Consider the following 22339-nt stretch of genomic DNA (forward strand, 5'->3'; position numbering starts at 1 on the left):
CAAGACAATGCTGCAATGCAATACGATGCTTAATCAAAATCTAAGAAATTAGGCAACTAGCTTCAGTTACCCTGTATATGTTTATTATACACTTTGTCCAAAGCGATACACACTGTCTGAAAGTCATTGTCTAGAAACCAGTGTTTTACCTTTGCCTGTTTAATGACGGAGGAATAGTCTGCAAAGATTAGCAGACTGTATCCGTCAATACGATGAGATGCTGGGGCTATTTGATATGAAATGGATGAAGATACTTGTTTTTAAAAAAATTCAGCTCAAGGATATAATAAACAAATATTGACCACAGTTTTGGGCTGTAGTTTGGGTTAGCAGACAGGACCTGTGGTGTGCTTTACTTCATGCTCAGATCACCCGCTTTACATTTCACCCTGAACTGCAGCCAATATTTTAAACTTTTCCATCAACAATAAACGTGTATAAGTTCTATTTGAGTGAAGATAATAATGCCTGTGAAATTGCTAGATTCAAGAAATATTTTGTGTGTGCAGCATATAGTGTCTGTATAAAATACTTTAATGTTTATTACAAGATGGATGTGTTTTTATACCCGACACTGATATTTCAAACCTTTTATTTTTGAAGTGGAAACTGCAAAAATGGTGAAATGGACAGCTCTATATAGTAGACATTTCCACAGATGGTTACATAACTATAACAGTTTCAAATCTTCCATATACAGTACAAATTGGATTTTAATTATATAATTAATTGAAAAGTGTTAGCACATTATTTTTTCTATTAAAAAAAATCTGATAGAGTATTTGGCTCTTTGAAAGCTGCTCCTCGTGTGTTGCATTCTCTGCAGGGTCCTTAGGGCGACCTTCTCGAGTTAGAGGGTCCACTGTAATACAACAAATGTCAGGTAAAGCAACAGCACCATCAAAGCCTCTCTGACAAAATGTCCCTCAGGTCTGTGCCAAGCCCTTACTGCTGGCTATTTTTGCAATGTGGTATAATGGACCCAAGCCACCAGGTTAGAATGGGGTCTGACTACTAATAAGAAGAGGAGATAAAGTGAATGAGTTAAAAGCTGGACCCAGAACAGTGTGTCCACATTTTTATGAATAGTTGGTATTTCATAAAGTGTATGATATACCCCAAACTCCCTCATGAGTTTCAATCTTATAGCTGGCCAAAGAGATGGTCGTTCCCACATACATAAGACACATAATGGTGCAATATGACTTGGTGTCACTGCTGATTTGTTCAGCTGATTTACCTGAAATTAGCTCTGCTAAATACTTCCTCCTCCTCTGAGGAATCCTTGTAATGTGACCCGTGTCCCATTGATTTCTTACGAACTGAATCCAATGGTTGATACAAATCTTGAAGCCAAAGTGGCTTTGGGGTACTGGATTTGACTGGTTCCTGGGAATAAAAAGCACTGGTTCAGTTGGATGTAGGTTAATCATCGATCACTATGAATATATTTTGTCTTCCTGGTAGTTTCACTTGAGTAGGAATATTACCTTGTGTGCTTGACTGTCCCCCTCTTTCTTCGGAGAGCTGTCAGCAGAACACATAACATCAAGTAAGATTTCCATAATTTTTACCCCCCAAAACAGAGCATTCCACGTCACAGCTTATTCAAAACAACATTTACCTTCCAGATTCCTCTTTACATTTATCAGTATTCTTATCTGATCTTTGAGAGCAAATCTATTGGCAGAAAACATAAAGTTGGTAGGAGCAGTGAGAATGTTACTGTTTAAAGTGATTAACCTGTTAATTTAAAATGGAAGCTTGCAGCATAAATTATCTAAAATTAAAATCAAGTAATAATGTGAAGTATATATTCTGACAAGACGACAGTATAAGGTCAAACTTACCTCTATTAGACACACCACTGCTATAATGATCATCACTACAACAGTGACTGCTATAGCCAGCAGCAGCTTATGGCCATATTCCACAGAAGATAAAGTCGCAGGCCTCTATAAACACAAAACACATACAGAGTTACAGAAAAACAACAGTATGGAGACTTTTGTTTCTAATACATTCAATCTTGAAACAAAGGATGAAAACATATTGACGTTTTTGTGTGGATCACACTTTTTTTTAAAATGACATCTTTTTTTATCATTGAAAGTTGTTAAACCACTGTGTATCTCCCAAATATCCAGCTAGATAGACCACAGGAACATTTTTTTTTAAGATTCACTTGATATCAGCCCACGCACATCATCCAGCTACAACCACCAGAATAGATGTGAAGGTCTCCCTGGCCCAGGGTGCTGAGCTACCTGTTTACTCTTTGGTTTGGTGCAATTATTTTAAAAAATTAACTATTTTTATAACCAAGTCTTATGTTTCCAATTAGCTCTGCATGTGCTCAAAGCCAATATAATGCTTTCCCAAACAATAATCAGAGTACCTTATGTTCCGGAACAATTTCCGGTTGATGGTGACCACTTGGATGGCCGTGTGAACTTCCTGATTTATTTGGTATTTTGGTGATTTCACTTTCTGTTTGTTCTCCTTCTGGTTCTACCAAGTGTTCGCCTAGAACCAACTCCGGCTCCGGGCTTAACGTTACCTCTTCATCATCATCAGTTTCATCTGGACGCAAAAGTGAAGGTTTCCAAGACTCAAATTCAGGTAAATATTCTTTCCCTTCATATTGCTTCATAAGATGTCCTATTTTAGCAAGAAGTTCCGTGCAAGCAGCTTTTAGTTTAGGCTTCAGACAATCTATTTTAATTATCCTTATTACATGTGCAAAAAGAGTTTGTATATCCTTGTTTGGTTCCACTGCTTTCACTTCTTCATTTACTTTAGTCTCAAACAGATCATCAACATTTGTTCTGCCAGCAGACTCATTGGATGACATACTTTTGATGGATTCCTTTATTAGTTTCCGATTATGACTTTGGGGTGAATGTGTGGTCAAAGTCTCTTCGATTATCGTGATTTCTGTTTCATGAGGCCNTTTTTTCATTGGCTGCTCTGAGGATTCCTCGCTTATCTCTACTACAGTACGATTTGCATTGCTTGGAAACTGTGGCAAACGGTGCGGTTCATTTAATTCCGCTTCATTCTGTAATTGTGAACTGTTACTCAAAGAATTTTCCATGAAGGTACCGATGGGGCTATACCAAGGTTTATCTGAAATATTCATTTTATTTTGATCTTGATTATAAGGCGTGCTTGGGAAATCATTCATTCGTTTTTCATGAATAGACCTTCTGAGATCACCTGCATCAAGTGGTTTTACTGGCAATTTTGTATTCCCAGACTTAAGCGAAGCATTTTCTGAACTTCGAGCAAATTGATTTTCTTGCACTATTTCAAGAGAACTCTCTTCAACCGGAGACTCAACGATTGATTCATACAATTTAACATCATTTACTTTTGGTATTTTCACTTTCATTCCTTTCAACATTACAGTATCCTGTTCTACCAGGGGACTGTCTTCATACAGATTAATTGTTCCTTCGTCTTGCTTCGTAGAAGTGTCTTTCAATTCTTCCATTTCAATATTATTCTCTGAAATAAATTCATCCAATTGTCCAATACCACTGGCTTCTTTGATTTCCAAAGGTTCTTCCCTAACTATTTCCTTAAATGATGGTTGCTCCCTCTTAACCCTCTTTATAACTTTGTGCTTGGAATCTGAATTCTGCTCATCATCAGCATTTTGTTTAGGAAGCAACTGATGCTTTCTCCCCGGTAAAGGAGGTCGTTCATGTTTAAGCCCCATTTGGTTACTGAAATGATGCTGGCTTTCTGCAGAAAAGTTTGGTACATGACGTGGAGCTTCAGAAAAGTGTGGCTTATACTTATTTCTATCCGTTTCAGGCTGCCTATTTTTCCTATTAGAAATTTCAGGTTTTAGATTTGGACCCAAATGATTTCCAACATACAGGCTGTTTTTATTGTCCTCTATTTGATGAAGCAGACCTAACTTAGAAGATGATCTTGCCAGTGGTTTTCGTTTTTTGTGTGTTAAATTACGATTGCCAGGAGCATTGTGTTGACTAAACAGCCCCATAATTTTGTGGTTCTTCAGAGACATCTGAGACCTGAGCACAGTTCCATTTACCATCAGATATGTTTCGGTCGCATCTGCAATATAAATACAGGTAAGGAAATAACTAAGATACCATTTGGGGTAGAATTTGCAGTGTTCCTGAATGCACTGTTTCTTATGATGATTATTAATATAATGTCTACCTTTTCCTGAATCAGACTAGGTATTGAGTCCGTCTCACATCAGTAATGAGCCCTCTGCTTGTGGCCGATGAGCCATGCAGATGAGCCACTGATGTGAAAAAGCTATACATCTACTGCCCTGATATTCTATTTTATTTCAGTTTTTCTGTATTTACGTTAATTGTGATATCAGTTTTCAGTATCCACTAAACTGCATGATATATATAAAATTATATATATATATATAAAAATTGTTGTAGATAATTAGAGATGACCCTACCACAGAGGATCTCACTGGTACAGGAATCTGCACATTCTGCGTTCACAACTTTGAAGAGAATCTCAATTGTCCGAGCAATATAGCAAAGACAGCACCTCACAGCATCAGGCACAATACTGTTGGATAATGAAGTAACACAAATTATTATTGTGTAGCAAGGAGTCACAGCAGAATTGTGCTAATTTTTTAAAATTCAGTCTTAGAACACTGGTGGGAAATCAGTTTCTAAATTAAGACTGAGTTTAAGAATTTCTCACAATTCTATGTGATCTAAAACTAAAGAAAAAACTATAATTTTATCAATGATAAACTAGCTGAAATTTGGGGCCTCTGGATTATAAACACAAAGAAGTGCTTCTACAGGCATATAGAGAGCTGGTCAGACCTCATTTGGAATATTGTGTTCAGTTTTGAGTACCCAATCTTAAGAACGATAACTTGGAATCGCATAGTCTGAGCTGACACTTCAATGCTTGGAGGGTGTTGCATTGTCGGAGGTGCCGTTTGTCAAATGAGATGCTAAACCAAAGTCCCGTCTGCCTGTACAGGTGGACGTTAAAGATCCCGTGGTATACTTCATAAAAGAAAAGGGAGTTTCTCCCTTCTGGTGTCCTGACCAACAATCCCCCAAATAAAATTTTCACTCACTCCATGACTGTTTGTGGGACACTGCTGTGCGCCAGTTTCTCCAATACAGAGAAAAGGTGGAGAAATGGGACTAAAAGATCTTAATGGCAGATCAGACTCAAAAGGCTGGATGGCCTCCTACTGTTCCTATATTCCTCAATGATTGACTGTGCTATAAGCTAACACATGGTGTGTAATGTACCACTGTGTAGAAGAAAACACACTCACAGCTGTGCAATGTTTGGAACGGCCATAAAAGCTGGGAACATCATTTGAATGGAGAGCGCTGTCCCACTCAAGTCTCTGAAGGTAAAATAAGTGTAGCAGGTTACAGAAAAGGATAATATAAGTGTTGGAAGGTAGCGACATTCAACAAGTAGTTAAAATGATAAATTCATAATTATCAATGAAGATTGTTATCAATATGGTAATAATGTGTTAGAGTCACTCTCCCCCACCAGTGTTTATTTCTAATGTCTATGAAATTGGATCCGATTGCCAATAGTTAGCAGGATTGTGGCTTTGGGCTCAGTATTGTGTTCAGTAAAGCGCTGTGTTGCTCTTTGGTATACACATGTACTTTCATATTAAGAATGGTGCTGGTGGGGGAAGCTTGCCTCTTACACATCCAGGCAATTTCGAATTGATATATTGCAATTTTACAACTTTAAATCACGTGTTACGCTCAGCAACACAAAAATGATAATAAAATCTCCTTTATAATTTACTGCACAATATTCCAAATAGGGCCTCATCATTTGTTAATAAGGTTAACAGAACATGAGGTTACAAGATTTGGAGATTTTGTCCATATCTCACACAGGACAGGAATGTGAGGTAGGAGAGCTCTTTTTGGCCTTAGAATCCCTTTGGGCTGAGCTGAAAGCAAGGGTTGTTCTCCACATCACTATCCACCTGCCTCTGACAGTGAGTGTTCATGTGGATGTCAGGATTAGCCTCGTCTGGGTGCAATAATTTGTGGGAAAGGGGATGAGGTTTATTTGGAGAGATGAGACACAAGAAAATTAATGTTTTTCTCTATATGAAGTAGAATAATCTGTCACTTAATAGGACTGGGTAAAATACGTCTTTACCAGTCACATTCTGCTGAAGCCATATAGTGTTTTTCAGATGACCAATTCACTGCTCTTAGCTCACTGACATATGCTGTGATACTCACAGGAATTCCATGGAGGGCAGTTTATCGAATGCATTGTTCTGTATTACTTCCAGTGGGTTGGCCTTCAGGGTCCTAAAAATCAAAGATAGGAGACTGTTTCCTGCATGAGCTCAAACTCCAGTTGTAAAGCCCTGTAACCTTCTTTGCCACTACTAACGTGTATAAAATCTACTGCTGAAGTCTGTTTCATTCAGTGCGTTTGGTACAATGCTACTGCCTATACATGTTTAAAATGTTTTCTCTCCCATCCCCTCTTCTCCTGGATCCTGATGGGGGCAATATTTCATCGGTGCCATTGTCAACCAGTTCCTCACCCAAGTGCCCGGTCTCTTTGTGTGTGGTTTGGCAGAGCATTAGTGGGTCATTCAATAGTAGGGAAGATAATAGCAAAATATGATCCTGATCAAATCATAGGTGTCAAATTTCCTGTACTGCTAACCTTGAGACTTTTAAAATAAAATAATTGCAGAATTTTGATAAATGTTTAAATTCAGTCTTAATTTAACAGTGGTTTTCTGCAGTTCTTAAGAGATGGTGGTATCTAAGCTAATAGCTTGGCAAACACTTACAAAAGTCTGAAGAAACGTAGTCCATGCCAGGATTTGAATGTCCCATCACTAAGTTTATTAATCTTATTGTAAGAAAGATCACTGTGTAATAAACAGCAAAAAAGAAACACATTTTAGTTTTAAGTTAGTGTAAAATTCTCAGTTGCACATTTTACTTAACTTTTTAAATGTTTGGTGATAAAAATAATCAGAGAAAGTAAGTTTGATACATTCTCAAAGGAGGGAATAAAATAATACTTGCATTTGATACTGCGCCTTATGTCGGAACACCTGAAAGTGCTTCACACGATGAGTTACTTTGCAGTGTAGTGACTGTGGTCAAACATGGTAGCTAATCTGTACCAGCAACTTTCCACACAGAACAGTGAGATAAGTGACCAATTCGTTCACATACTTTGGTGATTTGATGTATATAATCTTTGAGCGCCAGTTGGACACAGGGAGAATTCCCTTCTTTTAGCAAATAACGCCACGGGATTTTAAACATCCACCAGACCAGGCATTAGCTCATTGTAACATCTTGTCCAAAGAACACACAGCAATGCAGCACCATGGAGGAGAAACAAGTTGCAGAAACTGGGATATTGCATTGGTGCAATGGGGGATGTGCTATATGGTGACATGTTGAAGCAGAGTAGAAGTAGCTTTACTGTCTGTCCTCTGCCTAAATTGCGTACAAGCCATCAGGAAACATTCTATGTACAGCACTGTGACATCTGTGCTAACAAATGCATTCAATGTTGATACATTTACATGAATAAATTCCATATTGGTAAATTAAGACTGATTCAGCGGACCTGATGATTCCAAGGTTTATTCCAGCTCAATTACAAATAAGCAGAACTATTTGTTGCACTGACAAACACACAGATAATCTGGCATTGTCAGAATTGCTTAATAACTATTGTAACTATTTCTCTCCTATTCCAGATTATTGTATATTTCCAAGATAATATTTAAACTCACAGAACCTCCAGAAAAGGCAGTGCCTGGAATGTATAGCCTGCAATCTTCGAAATTACATTTCCAGAAAGATTCCTATTTTAAAAATAACAATAAATTTCTCAGTAATCCTTTCCATTTTATTCCATAAAGCAAACGTGAAACCCATACACTGATAATAGTGTGACTTTTGAATTCATGTGGACATTTATTTTAAACTAAAGTTTCAACTCATTCACTTCTAGAAGATCTAAATGAAACAAAGAAACAACCAACAACAACTTGCCTTTATACTTTATTTATAGGAGGGTGGGGTGGGTGGGGGGGGCAGGAAGGGTGGGCTGTCGTCCAACTGCAACCCACCCCCTCTGCGAATTTCAGACTTAAGTAACTGCCGCCCTTTAATTATAGTTCAATCACAGTATAAAACCCAATACCTGAGATAGTACAATCGCCAGATGCACAATATAAAATAGGAAACTTAAAACATACAATTAATTCACAATAATTGATTAAAAGAGACAAGTAGTGTACTTACAGTTTCTTCACTAAGATTAATCCTTCAAATGAATCTTTCTGAAGTATCGAGAGTTCGTTTTTATGGAGGTCTCTAAACAATTAAGATTTTTTTAAAAAGTAACTAATTTCTGAGAATTATAATTTTAAAAATAGCACATTTTAGAGTGTTAATTAAATTGACCAATCTTGTCCTACAGAAATTCATTGCTATGGGGCCACCAACATCTCAGAATACCACTGTATTGAATTTTAAACAATGTTATTTTTGTCCTTTTAATCACTTTGAAACAAAGACGAAGATGTGGGGATGAAGTTTATCTGTGATCATTTGGAAGGAAGACCCTTGCCAGAAGTTTCCCTCAGGAGATGGACTGGATCGATTGGAATATACGATAAGGTATGTTCATATGTTGCATGGAGTAGGAGGCATATAGGAAGAAGAGGCCATTCAGCCCACCAATGCTTTATGTGCCTTTCTTTCACTGTACCAATAAGTCACAAACCTAGAAAAAATGTAAACTATTTTATGGTACTGATACTGTGACCATTTATACACATTACTGCTGTTAGTACTTTGCTCAAAGCAGCAACTGGCTACAAATACAGTGAAGAACTTACAGGGTTTCTGTCCATCGGTAAGGTAGCCAGTTACTTTCATGGACACTACTGATGTTGTTTTCACCAAATTCCCTGTGGAGACCAAAAAAAAATCCTTGAAAGTGCTGACTGGCACATGTCACAGTTCTTCAACAGAATAGAATATAGGGGAGAAACCACCATCAACTCCTGTGCTCAATTATCAACATTCATTGTGTAAATCGTGGCTTTATTTGTTATCAAGCTAAAGTATCAGATATAGGATTAATCATGGTTAGACAAACGGTATAACCTTTAAGGAGATCGGACTGGGTGACAGTAAGACACCTGACCTATTTCCCAGAAAAGCAGAATGCAGAGATGATAGGCTACATTGCAACCATTCTCCTGTATTTGGTCTATTTTGCAAACTGTGATAAAGTGTTTCAAAGAAACATTACAGGTAAATATTTGAGTACAAACATTAAAAAAGGCAGAAGAAACAAACTGATGGAACGGAGATCATAAAACTCGTCCCTCTGTTTCTTTGCTGATTTCTTCAAAGTATTGCAGCAAATAATGTAAATAGGTCCCCAAAGCAATCACATGCTTTCGGGAAAGAGAGTTATAAGAGATACAATAAATAATCCTTACATTTGATATAGTGCCTTTCATGTCAGAAAGACATCTCAAAGCACTTCATAGAGTTTACTGTAAAATGTATTCTGTGGATGAACACAGGAGCCAATTTTTACACTTTGTCGTACAACCATGAAGTGAATGGCCAATTTTATACAATAAAGAGACATGGCATTGAGATTGACTAAAGTGGAGTTGCCTTTTGGACCAAATATCCTTTTCTTCTTCCTACAATGTCCCAAGTTTCCATGTATAGTATTTGCTAAAGAGTCACTATCTGATACAAACATTAGCTGGCTTCCTATCAATAGACCTGATTAGGTTTGCATCAATATATTGGATGAATCCAGTTACTGTTTTTGGTGATACAATTTTAACAGGGAAATGAACCAAATGTTTTCTGACTTGCACTGAATCCAATTTGTTCCAACAACAACAAAATTACATTCAAAGAGCGCCTTTCACATCGGGAGGCCGTACCAAAGTGCTGAATAGTCAGATGTCGGGGCCCGAGCATGGGGAGGGGTGGTGTAGGGCTTAGGGAAGGTAGAGGGAGACCAAAGGCATGGTCGAAAACTATTTTGAGCATAAAGTCAGCGCTCATCACACGGGCTGCTCTGGTGCTGATACATTTCCAATACACCTTCATTCTGGCATCATGCCTGCCTCAAGCTTGAATGGGATACATTTTCAAAATTCCTTGGCGAGTAGGATTTTATTAGCTCAACCGAATTATCCCCCATCCTATAAAATAACTAATTTTTAACCTGAAGAATTGATTTCAAAAGATATGTGATACATATATATATGTGTGTGTGTGTGTGCATGTTGTTACAGCAAGGAGGCAGGTCTGTGGTAGCTACAGGACAATAGCCATAACAAAACACAAGGGACCATGTCCAGGAGAGCACAGCAAAGGCTGGGACACGAGGTGACAAACACACTCAGCTCCAGGGGACATTCCAGGAGGGACCCCAACCAAGAGTGGAGCCAGAAAGTATGAAAACACGCACCACGGTGATGGAAGGTTTCGAGGATGAATAACCTTGAGACACAGAGCGTTCCTTGTCGTTGAAATAACAGGGACCTTCTGAAACCCGAAAGCAAACTATGCCCGTGAATAGTTACTGCGTAGTGCTTTATCTCCTCTGGTGACTTACAGCGTGTTGAATATGTATGCAGAGCCTCTGATGAAGGGCACGTTTGGCAGCCGGTGCCAGGCCCCCTTCCCAATGCAGGACAGCAACCAGGAGGAACAGGTGCACATCACAGGGCAGGAAGAGTTTTCCACTGCACTCGCTTCGGCCATGAGGAGACCGAACTCTAACAATCCGGGAAGCAGCAACACCACTGCAACAACATTGGCCACTGCCATAATTTACACCCTAAATGCTTGAATCCGAACGAGGGGTTACCGGGCAGTTGGTGCCCGATACCCACACCCAGCGAGGGAACGGGCTGTCCAGAGTGGAGCAGCCAGAGCTTCAGGACGGGACCGAGATGGGGAGCCTGGTTTCACGGGGAATGGGGGGGGTCTGAAAGCTTGAAGTAGAGCCCGGCAGCTCCGGAGAAGCGCCTCTGGACCCCTATGGAAACCCAGCACCTACGTGAGCAGCAGCAGCGCCTGGGAAGCGAGGCCTGAAGAGTTCCACCCAGACGCCGGGGGTGGGGGTGGTGGGGAGGGGGATGGGGGGGGGAGGGGGTGGGGAGGGGGTTAGGAGCTGAAAGGCCTCCCTGCCCTCGTGTGTGCGCGCGTGTGTGTGTAGCCCAGGAAGGAGGAGGGCCTGAGTGCTTGGGCCTCACTCCGGGGCCTCCCTGCCCGCGGCTGCTCGCACAGCCTCCACCTTGATGTCCTCGGCTGCGGTGCCCCCCCCCACCCCCGGCCCTCCCTCGCTCGCTCGCTCTCGTGAACTCCCGGCGGACTCTCAGGAGGACCCACTTTGCGCCCACCGACCGCCACAAGATGGCGGTTGCTATGGGGCCACGTTCCGCGCCCTTTGTGACGCGGCCCGGCCCTGCGCATGCGTCAGGCCGCCAGCGAATGCGCATGCGGGAGGGGGGAAGCAGGTGGCGCAGGCGCAGAGCAGAGCATCGCACCTCACCCGCCCCCCCACACTGCCTCTCCCTCCACAGCCACTCAGCCAAACCCCAGGGAAGCCTCAGAGGCTTCATCCAGACATTTCTCTTTTTTTTTTAAAATCTTAATAAAATTTTATTATTAAATGGCCAACGTGGCAAGAGGAGAGAACAACGCGCACGCGCGCACTTAACACTTTAAAATTAACAATTAAATGAAAGATCAAAACACTTTCTAATCTCAGTGCTGGGATGGGCGCTGAGTGTGTGCTGGCGGTGTCGTGGGCAGACCCAGACTGGAGCGAAGCGCACACTTTTCAATCCACGCCTTCGCTTTATAAACATTGGAATAAAAATTCCAAACTCCCAAACCATTCTTCAACTCAATCCCCCCCACCCCACCTCCCCTCCCCTCAGCTTTTGAAGCTCTGGATAGTACCAGAGTGAAATCGATGCCAGGTCTCAGCGCATCAGAACTAGGATTAATACAAATACGTGCGAAAGGATAACTTCATTTTTTTTGTCAAGATTACTGGGAGAAGCAAAAATTATTTTCCAGACTATACGTTTATCAAAAATTATATTACAAAGTAAAAATACATCTGGGAGGAACGGGTATGTCTACTTAAACAACTCTATTTTGAAATGAAAATAAATGCACTTTATCTGTAGTGGAATATCAATTCAAATCTGCAAAGGATGTAGAACTTGTAGATCCTGAAGTACCTGGAGGTCTTTCAAAATGAACTCAGACACTAATCTCATCACTTCCTTTGGCTGCAATCCAGTTGAAATTTAGATTGATGTATGAGCAGAGCTCTAGCAAGACAGACAGGTATCTGTGATTTAAAATCTTTCAGTGAATTTTGCAAATTAGGCTCTACTGCCAATCTGAGGCTGATGAACACTTGGCATTTTGTGTTTCCTCTCCAGGCCTGCTCATGAGTTGCCCTTCTCCTGTTGTCATCTTCAAGCATCTTCAGAAACACAGAACAGAACTCATGCTTCAGACCAGCCACCAGCTGATCCACAAATGCCCCAAACCAATAATCTTCCCCATAATTCATGTCTTTATTGCATCTGAGGAAAGGAAATGTGGGATGGCAGGTCTGAGCAAAGTGGTGATGGCATTTTAACAGGTGAAATATAGATTTAAAATAAATGCTCATTTATGGTGGTGCTTTCATAAAATAACATCTATTTAAGATGATTGATACGTAGTTATGGAATTGTAAATGGCAGGTTGTTGGTTCCAATGTAAAAATGTAAAATCCAGTTTTGTTTCTTTATTTTTCAATTCCTTCCATAGTTCCAGTGTCAAAACTGAAATCAGATAGATTTTCGCACTCGGACTGACTCAATGACACACTGTTCACCTGGAAAGAAAGAGGAATCTGAAGCTTTATCGAAAACTATTTCAGTGAACTGGTGGACATGACAAACGGTAACCAGGGTAATTCTGCACAACAATTCAAACCCAACTCGCTTTTCAAGGATACAGAGCTAATCAAAACTGACTTTTTTTTAAATCAATTCAACCATTTGCAATCAATTCGTCCAGCCCAACTAGCCCAAAGTACCTTTGCAGAACATTCCAGGAAATGGACTTCTGTCAATGTTATACTTGTTGCCCTGTATAGCAATGACTGTACCTGCAACTGGGTGTGAAGCTCCTCCTCTATGATGCTGTCCAGTTCCTCCAGTTCCGAACTCCGTTGCACAAACACCTTCCCATTGCCTGCAAATAGAGAGCACACCAGCTCCTGCTCAATGATTCGTGAACTATCTTCAGAATGTAATCAAATCAGTGCATCTACTGCAGATGTGTAGGGAGCAGGATATGTTGTTTCAACTCACTGAACAATTGAGCAAAGCCTCTCAGTTGCACGTGAATTAAAAATATATGGGGAACAGGTCGTGTAGTAGTATAATAACAGTAGTGGACCAGCAACCAAAAGGCCACAGGTTCAGATCCCATCATATTGTGTATTTAGAACATTTGATATTGGAGCTAGTGCTCCAACTAGTTCATGGTCTTCAGGGAAGGAAGATCTGCCATCCTTATCCAGTCTGGCCTACAGGTGACTCTATTTCCCTTCTAACACGGTTCACTCTGAAAAGGTCCAGTTGTAAAACAGAAATCACTCCTGAACATGAAACATAAAGACACACCTTTCACAAAGGTGACATCTCAGCCATCTCTGGACACGAGGAAAATTTAGCATGTCAACATGATGCTCAGGAGTTGAGCTGCGGTGTGTCTTGGGCATTTGTAAAAGGAACTAAACCACCAACTCTAGCTCTTACCTAATTCCAGTGCCTTTGTTTGGGAGCATGTCAATTTGTTACAGAAAAAAAAGCCTGTTGCATTTCCTGCACTCAATAATCTGATAAACCACAACCTTACCAAGAACTACCAGGAGTATCTTCTGGAATGCATCTGACATAGCTTTCTGTGTAGCAGATTTCTGAGCTCGTCCCACTTTCAGCACGTAATTCAGTGGATCTAAATAAAAACAAAAAACACATCTTCAGTAAGCGTTACCTGGGATTGGCATTGAGATGAGGCATGCAGAATGGACACTCGGCCAAGATACTTGTTCATTCTCCAGCACATCGCTTGGTAGCAATCAGCAAAGCAAATCCAGACTAGTTTTCTTCCCCCTCCATAGACTGGGGACATTCAGGAGAATTACACCCACTCCAAAAAAGGGAATGTGATAAATATTCAAAGAGAGAAGGAAATTTTGCCTGGTGTCCTGGCTAGCAATCTTCCAGATAAATTGGACATTTCCATCATGGATGTGTTTGTGCGTTTGGGGGAACCTTGGGATTGGATGCTTTGTTTCCTTACAAATGCACAATCACTACACTTAACAGGAATTTCTAGTGAAGCACTTTGATTATTATAAGTGCTGTATCAAATGAAAGAAAGGCCTCCTTCTGTGCTGTAATTTCTATGATTATGGGTCTCACCGGTTCCATCTTGCACAAGTTCCTCAGACAATCCAACACCTCGACAGCACATCATGTGTTTTGTGAATTGTATTTCCATAACGCAGAGGTATTTAATACACTTTGTCTGTGCTGTTGTCATTTGCTGGGCATCGTCATCGAAATCTTCCATGTCAGAAATATTCTGGAGCTGCACATTAAAAACAAACCCTGAGATAAAACCCATCAATAAAAAATCAAAGTCACAAAATTAACTGCACCAGACACCCCAGATTCTGCAGTCCACTGACTTAAAAGTTAGTCATGCAAAATTTTAGGGAAAAAAAATCTTCCAAATTCAGAAACAGTTTTCCCAAAATTCCGTGTGATTTTAGTTTTGAAGACAATGGCTTAGGCTAAGCCCAGGAGGAAGTTCAGGCTTCCAGTGCCTGGAACTGCTCAGAGAGCAGATATCTGGGATGGATTCCTGTCCATTCACAAAAAGGGTTTCTGACCGCACACGAGCTAGCCATGTGCAAACTTGTCCTGTTATGAATTCTCTCCCTGTGATACCCATCTTTGCTTACAGTAATGATGTGACTGGACCATCCGTTGAAGCCCAGATAATAATTAGCGACTTCCTGACACTTGCTGCTGTTCAGAGTGAGTTTCTGTCCTTGAAAGCTGGGCCCTCTGTGCTGCTTTGTGCATATGCGAACCTGTGAAAGAAATAAACAAAGTCACAAACTAAAACCGAATTGCATTATGTTCAGCTTTGCCAAGAAGCATTACACTTGGATATGAAATTGTTAAAAACACAACACTGTCATTTCAATCATTCACAGATTCCTATGTAAAGGAACTGGGAGTTGCAGGAAGCAATAAGCACATTGCCAGGAGTGACTCAATACAATAATACCAGGAGTTAGTTCAAACCTTACTCTCAGCTGGGGCCTGTAAATGGGGTGGATTTCAGCTATTTCAGGATTCCTGAGGAGAAGAGGCTCTTCCACTTCTCAAATACATTTTGATGGGCAGCAGTATTCACGAAATCAAGAGGTCATGAGATCACCATATTGGTCTGGATGCTAAAGGCCCTTTGGCCTCATCTCTCCAGAATACCCACCCTACTGCGTGCCCATCACTGGTCCTTACCACCTGTTCCAATCGATAATTACTCTGACTAAAGAAAAAAATCCTAGTCTCTGTCCAGAAATTACCCTTTAGGACTCTAAGCCCGTGTCCTCTTGTTCTACTGTCATGACACATCCTAAAATATTGATATCAAGAATTATCTTCAAGCAGACTTTAATGATCCTGCAATTCTGAGTTTCTCCTGTGTCCTGGTCAAAAATCCTCCAGATCAGTGTCTCAGTCACTTCATGGATCTGTGTATAATTCTGCTATGCACTAAACCCAGTCACAAATAATAATCCCTCCAAAACCAAAACCAATAATAAATTGGTCATTTTCAATCTACGACTGTTTGTGGGACATTGCTGTGCGCAATTGGCTGCCGCGTTCGCCCACAAATATACAGTCAATTCACTTTACAGTGTGTTCTGTGAAGCGCTTTGGGACGTCCTCCGATGTGAAAAGCGCTATATCAAATGCAAGGATTATTATTATTATTATTTACTTCAAACATTTCATTCAGTACACTTGACACAACACGACTGTGAAATGCTTTGATATTTTGACTTCATGGGCAGTATGAAACCTTCAAGTCCATTTTTTTCTTTCTCACCTTCAAAGGCACTTCTTGGAACAAGCATCGTCCATGGGTGGCATCCCGGGCCCTGGTGGCATCCGAGCCCGAGTAAAACTTGACAACAGCATAGAAACCTGGCTGACAGCCGGCAGCATTCCTGAAGACTCGCACCAGGTACAACAACCCCAGTGCGGAGAACGCCTTGAACACAAGATCCTGTGGAAATAAGGAGTGTAGCAGGAAAATAACTTCCCGTCCCAGGCAGAGAATACTTGCTCAGCGTCTTGGAACGTCCTCACGGCGTGAAAGGCGTTATATACCAATGTAATTTGTTGTTGCGGTTGCCCAGGCTCTCGCCATACTTACATACACAGCCTCTTCGGATCGGTTGGGAAGAATGTTCCAGATGAACAGGGTTTTGTGATTTTCCATAGGCGTCTTGAAATCCAGGACCTCCGTGTCAGGGAGACTCATTGTGTGACACCAGGTAAAGCCCAGTCACAGTCACAGTGCTTCTCCAAACCGTTATCTCTTTCACTCCCTCTGTCTGTGTGTTACTCTGTGTGTGTGTCTCTCTCTCTCTCTCTCTCTCTCTCTCTGTGTCTCTCTCTGTATGTGTCTCCCTCTCTGCTTCTGTCTCTGTGTGTGTGTTTCTGTGTGTGTGTGCGTCTCTGTGTGTTCCTATGTGTGTGTGTGTGTGTGTGTGTGTCTGTCTCTCTGTGTGTGTCTCTGTTTCTGTGTCTATGTCTCTCTGTGTGTCGCTGTCTCGGTGTCACTCTGTGTCTGTCTGTGTGTGTGTGTGTGTGTGTGTGTGTCTGTGTCTCTCTCGGTCTGTGTCTCTCTCTCTGCTTCTGTGTCTTTCTCTGCCACTCTCTGTTCTGTGTCTCTGTGTGTATGGGTGTGTTTCTGTTTGTGTGTGTGTATCTCTCTGTGTCACTCTCTGTGTCTCTTGTGTGTGTCTCTGTGTGTGTCTCTCTCTCTCTGTCACTCTTTGTGTCTCTCTGTGTGTATGTGTCTCTGTGTATGTCTGTGTCACTCTCTGTTTCTGTGTGTGTGCCTCTCTCTACGTCACTCTGTGTGTGTGTATCACTGTGTGGGTGTGTGTCTCTCTCTGTGTCACTCTGTGTGTGTGTGTGTGTGACTGTGTCTCTCTGCGTCGCGGAAGCTGCGCTGTGATGACGCGGCGGCAGCTCGGAAGCCCCGCCCCCGACTCCGCCCTCAGCACAGCGCCGCCACCGACACAGAGCCACCGACACAGAGCCGCCGCCACCGACACAGAGCCGCCGACACCGACACAGAGGCACCGACACAGAGCCACCGACACAGAGCCGCCACCGGCACAGAGCCGCCACCGGCACAGAGACACCGACACAGAGCCGCCGCCACCGACACAGAGCCGCCGCCACCGACACAGAGGCACCGACACAGAGCCGCCGCCACCGGCACAGAGGCACCGGCACAGTGTGAGGGTAACACAGACCAATTGCCCACAGCGATGCCCCACAAACAGTGGTGAATCGAGTGAACAAAATCATTATCTTTTTGAAGGGATTATTTTGTAAATGATCCGTCACGAGAAAAGCTTTAGTTACTTCTGCACTTCAGGTCCCCTCTCAACTCTCCCCCCCTCCTCCCTCCCTCCCTCCCTCCCCTCACCCTGACCATTCCCCCCTCCTCCCTCCCTCCCTCCCCTCACCCTGTCCATTCCCCCCTCCTCCCTCCCTCCCCTCCCTCACCATTCCCCCCTCCTCGCTCCCTCCCTCCCCTCACCCTGACCATTCCCCCCTCCTCGCTCCCTCCCTCCCCTCACCCTGTCCATTCCCCCCTCCTCCCTCCCTCCCCTCACCCTGACCATCTCCCCCCTCCTCGCTCCCTCCCTTCCCTCCCCTCACCCTGACCATTTCCCCCCTCCTCGCCCCCTCCCTCCCCTCCCCTCACCCTGACCATTCCCCCCTCCTCGCTCCCTCCCTCCCCTCACCCTGTCCATTCCCCCCTCCTCCCTCCCTCCCCTCACCCTGACCATTCCCCCCTTCCTCACTCACTCCCTTTCCTCCCTCACCCTGACCATTCCCTCCTCCTCGCTCCCTCTCTCCCCTCCCCTCACTCTGACCATTCCCCCCTCCTCGCTCCCTCCCTTTCCTCCCCTCACCCTGACCATTCCCCCCCTCCTCGCTCCCTCCCTCCCCTCCCCTCATCCTGACCATTCCCCCCTCCTCGCTCCCTCCCTTCCCTCCCCTCACCCTGACCATTTCCCCACTGCTCGGGTCCTGACCCAACTGTCCAGCGCCTCGGGACATCCTCCCGACGTGAAAGGCGCTCTATAAATGCAATCTTGTTGTTGTTGTTGTTGTTGCACTTAAAAGAAAACCACACTCGCAGGATTGCTGGTAATTCTACAGATTCCTTTATTGAATAATGAAAGATAATATTTACAAATAGTAAATATTAATTCTTTTATCAGTTCCCAATAAGAGAAATATACACACGTAATTGTGAAATCCGATTTTTTCACAATTATGTATTTTGTACAACTAATTCCTGTTAAACTTTTTTTAAAAAACTTAACAGTTCATATAACTCTAGAGATATCTAAAATATCATACTGGTGTTGGATCTGTTGAGGAAAAGGAATGAATTTTGAGAGCTTCTATGTAACATTTGAGTGTTTTTATCCAGTTTTCCTCACTCTTTTGTCTATTACATTACACTACACAGTACAGTTACTCTCTGCAAAACGTTTGCAATTCATAACTTTCAGGTAGGTTTCAACTTTGTGCATATCCTTCTTAAAACAAGCCAGAAGCCCATAGTTTTTCATCAAAGCTTCATTGCTTCTTAGGTTTCCTTCGAACCGGTCATAGGAGAATTTCAGCGAGGCAAAAGCTTGAAAAGAACCTCCATCTTCCAAGACCTGGGAGAAATGGAATAAATTAAGTTTGCCGGCAGTTCCACTTGGTGAATATTTCTCAGAGAAATGTTAAATTTCAACCACTATGCCCCACACTCTGGAACACTATTCCTCTATCCCCCAGCCTTGCCCCTTCCTACTCCATCTTCACTTCATGCCTGAAGACCTTCCTCTTCGACCTGCCTATGGGTCACCTCCCCCCAACTTGGCATCATGCTCTGCCACTGTCAAGCGCTCTGGGACCCTACTCCGTATGAGGGGCACGATATAAATGCAAGTTGTTGTTGTAAATTGTAATGTCCACAGGGTGTTGTGGGCACCTGCACCCTTTCTCTTTCCGTTACCTATTTTTGCCAGAACTTTAAAAGCATGGAAAATGTTCCCTTCTGTTTTTGAAGGCTTAAATTGGCAATATATGGGCAAGTAGTTTTCAATCTCAGTCTTACAGAAGGAGGGTTGTTAATGTTACACCCCTGTTGTTTTCTATACTTGCCGTGGAAGCCACTGACATTGATGTTGAAGGCTGGACATTCTAATCTTTCACATTATAAAAATTATACCAAACGATTGTAAACACAATTAGTTTTCAATTTAAACCAGTGACGAAAGGATCTACAGTGGGTCATGTCTTGCACCTCAGTGGCCATACATACCTTCGTCAGAGCATAGATGCCTTCCTCCAGATCCCGCATTTTATCATAGACTCTGTCCGCGGTGCTGAACACTCTGCTCGTCTGAACCGAGTTGACCCAGGACTGAATAAGCAGCAGTGAGTACGCAAGAAGCTCTGTATCCTGTAGAGAGAGAAAGTTAGAAGCGTTGCAATTTTTTACTGTAAAAAACACTGTTATCTGGAAGTAAAGAGTAGGCAGACATCTAGTCATAGCTCTTTGACTGAATCTTTGCCTCGGCTAACTGTGGGACCTGCCACTGTATACATTGGGAGTTTACCGTTAAGATTTTACCGTTGGGATCGTATGAAATTGAGCATTACTTCAAATTAATGCGAAGATTGGATCTAACTGGACGACACCTGACAACGTTGCGATGAGAAGTTGAGCAGCCAATAGTTTACATTAGGTACAGTTTCCGTGGTTGTCTCGGTGACAGACAGACAGACAGACAGACAGAGAATTTGAGCTTATTGCAGTGGGTAAGGGTCCTGTTACCGATCGCTGCTGGGCATCCCCCTTGTCGGTGGGCGCAGGGAGGCTCTCAGACTGACAAGATACAGAAGCCGCGCTCTTGTGATAGTTACGCTTCTCTTCCGGGACATATTGTCTTTCCTGTTGGAAGAGAAACACATTGGGGGTAAGTTGGAGTTCGGGATTTTTCTACTGCTTTTAAAAAAAATAATTTCTTAATTTAGCTCGTTATTATTCTCTTACAAATTCTGTGTACGTCTCTGCGGCCACCAAATGCATGTACTGGGCTCTGTGAACAGCGTTGGACAAGAGGTCGGACAAAGGCAGCAGAGGGAAGGCTTCCAAACCTCGGCGACACTGCATGGAGAGCAACACCAGAGCCAGAGCCACAGAACACAGCGACAATCCTGAGGGAGAGAAAACAGCTGTCAGAAAACCACAGCCAAACCACGGTGGGAAGAGGTCAGAGTTAGAGCTGGGGCAAGGGAAGATGAGAAGAACAAAATTGATAATAATGATGCCTAGACTCAGGTTAGGACCAATCAGACACTTGAGGTTTAGGGTCACAAGAAAGAGCGCTTCCAGTAGTGTTGGCCACATCCATTCTTCACACGGAAATTATTGGATCAGGAGAAAAGCTCCTCTGGGGACCCATATTGTAGACTATCCATCAAAAAACCTAGACTCAAGACCCAACAAGAACGAAACTGCAGAATATTGGACTTTCATTAACTACAAATGTCTGAAACTGTGGTAAGGATGGCGAAAGGCATTAACCCCCCACCCCCACACACAAACACCCCTTCTCTCCCCTATTCTGATGATGGAAAAAAATTGCTTGGGATTAACCCAAAAGCGAGGAGCAAGGAAAGGTAAGTAAGGATGGTTCGGCACCTGAGGCCATCCTGAACTCAGTCAGTGTAAAGCGAGCGACTTTGCTTTGCACTTTGTCGGAGAGACTGAAGCAGTTTCACAACATCATTTCTCCCAACAGCCATTATTTATCCGTTAGAAATTCATACATAAATGTAAGGCCTCCTGTTGGTCGTGTAATATGCATCACATTCACCTCAGGAAAAACAAAATATTTTGCACGTTTTTAGATAAATAATGGGAAGAGGACATTGGCCCTCCCAAACCTCAGCTGTGAAACGCGATCCCTCGATGTGTTGGTGTGAGGTGTATTGGTGGCCACACGGTCACAATCCCAGGATATTGACAGCAAACAGGTTCTCTCGGTTTTGTAACCCGAGACAGGTACAAGCGGCCCTCGCTCACATGTTTTTATTAAGTGTTCCGATGAATTACCCCGACCGCCCAGTGTTTCAACTGTTTCCAAACGTCATGTCATCATAAACTGAACCCAACGCGGACTCAGAAGATGGTAAACATGTTGCTTAATTCCATTTGACAGGAGCAAAGCATGAATAAAAGGTAGAGAGAGAAGCTCTCGTTGTTCCGAGCCCGGCTCGTGTGTATGTCCTGTTAGCATTTTGACATTTCTAAAATAGCTCTGATCGAGTCCACAACATATGATCACCGGCCACGCGTCCCAGTCCCGGTCCCTCATCCCCAGTCTCTCTGTTTCCCGATTCCAAAGTGCAAAAAACAAGTGAGATCCGTGATAAACTTTACCGCGACATCTCTCAGTCACTGACCTGGATTTCACGCAGCTTGGAGGTTTCAGACCCATTCAGACCAAATATATATGGGATTTAACAGAAATTAAATGGAATTATAAAGGAAGATGCTGGGTTGGAAGACGTTTATGCTTGGAAGCTGTATAACATGTATAGAAAGCAGGGTGAGGGCGATTATCCATCTGTGTAGAAGCTGGTTAACAAAGTGACTACACCATTTAGGCTTGAAGAGCCTCTCTGATGTATATACATTGCTAAATGTGGTTGAGGAAGGAAGCGCAAACCAATAGTTGCAGATAGGCTTACAGGGTTCAGGGGCGTTTGAAGGGCAAGATTAGGCCAGAATGGGAAGAATATTTCTTTGTATGATTGGACGGGTTTGTGGCCAAGAAAGTGGACTCATTTAAGAACCAGCTT

The 22339-nt window shown here is 42.7% G+C and overlaps 2 protein-coding genes across 3 annotated transcripts; both read right to left on the reverse strand.

The window, feature by feature from the left end:
* Positions 1 to 12132: 12132 nt before the first annotated feature.
* On the reverse strand, positions 12133 to 16794 carry rdm1 (RAD52 motif containing 1). Of its 2 annotated transcripts, none has more exons than XM_007907355.2 (7): positions 16596 to 16794; positions 16266 to 16445; positions 15106 to 15237; positions 14561 to 14729; positions 13992 to 14090; positions 13237 to 13322; positions 12133 to 12664 (listed from the first exon to the last, which is right to left on the reverse strand). In XM_007907355.2, exons 1-7 carry the CDS (start codon positions 16701 to 16703, stop codon positions 12656 to 12658), a joined length of 783 nt encoding a protein of 260 aa, XP_007905546.1. In that variant the 5' UTR covers positions 16704 to 16794; the 3' UTR covers positions 12133 to 12655. The 2 variants fall into 2 exon arrangements, with proteins under 2 accessions (XP_007905546.1, XP_007905545.1); XM_007907354.2 differs by having other exon boundaries at positions 12133 to 12960.
* A 1820-nt stretch (positions 16795 to 18614) lies between these two features.
* Positions 18615 to 20716, reverse strand: gh1 (growth hormone 1). Its single transcript, XM_007907353.2, has 4 exons — positions 20526 to 20716; positions 20307 to 20423; positions 19791 to 19931; positions 18615 to 19140 (listed from the first exon to the last, which is right to left on the reverse strand). The coding sequence occupies exons 1-4, from the start codon at positions 20643 to 20645 to the stop codon at positions 18937 to 18939; spliced, it is 582 nt and encodes a 193-aa protein (XP_007905544.1). The 5' UTR covers positions 20646 to 20716; the 3' UTR covers positions 18615 to 18936.
* Between the last annotated feature and the right edge of the window lie 1623 nt (positions 20717 to 22339).

Source organism: Callorhinchus milii, unplaced genomic scaffold (genome assembly GCF_018977255.1).
Source record: "Callorhinchus milii isolate IMCB2004 unplaced genomic scaffold, IMCB_Cmil_1.0 Scaffold23, whole genome shotgun sequence".
Taxonomy (NCBI): Eukaryota; Metazoa; Chordata; class Chondrichthyes; order Chimaeriformes; family Callorhinchidae; genus Callorhinchus; species Callorhinchus milii.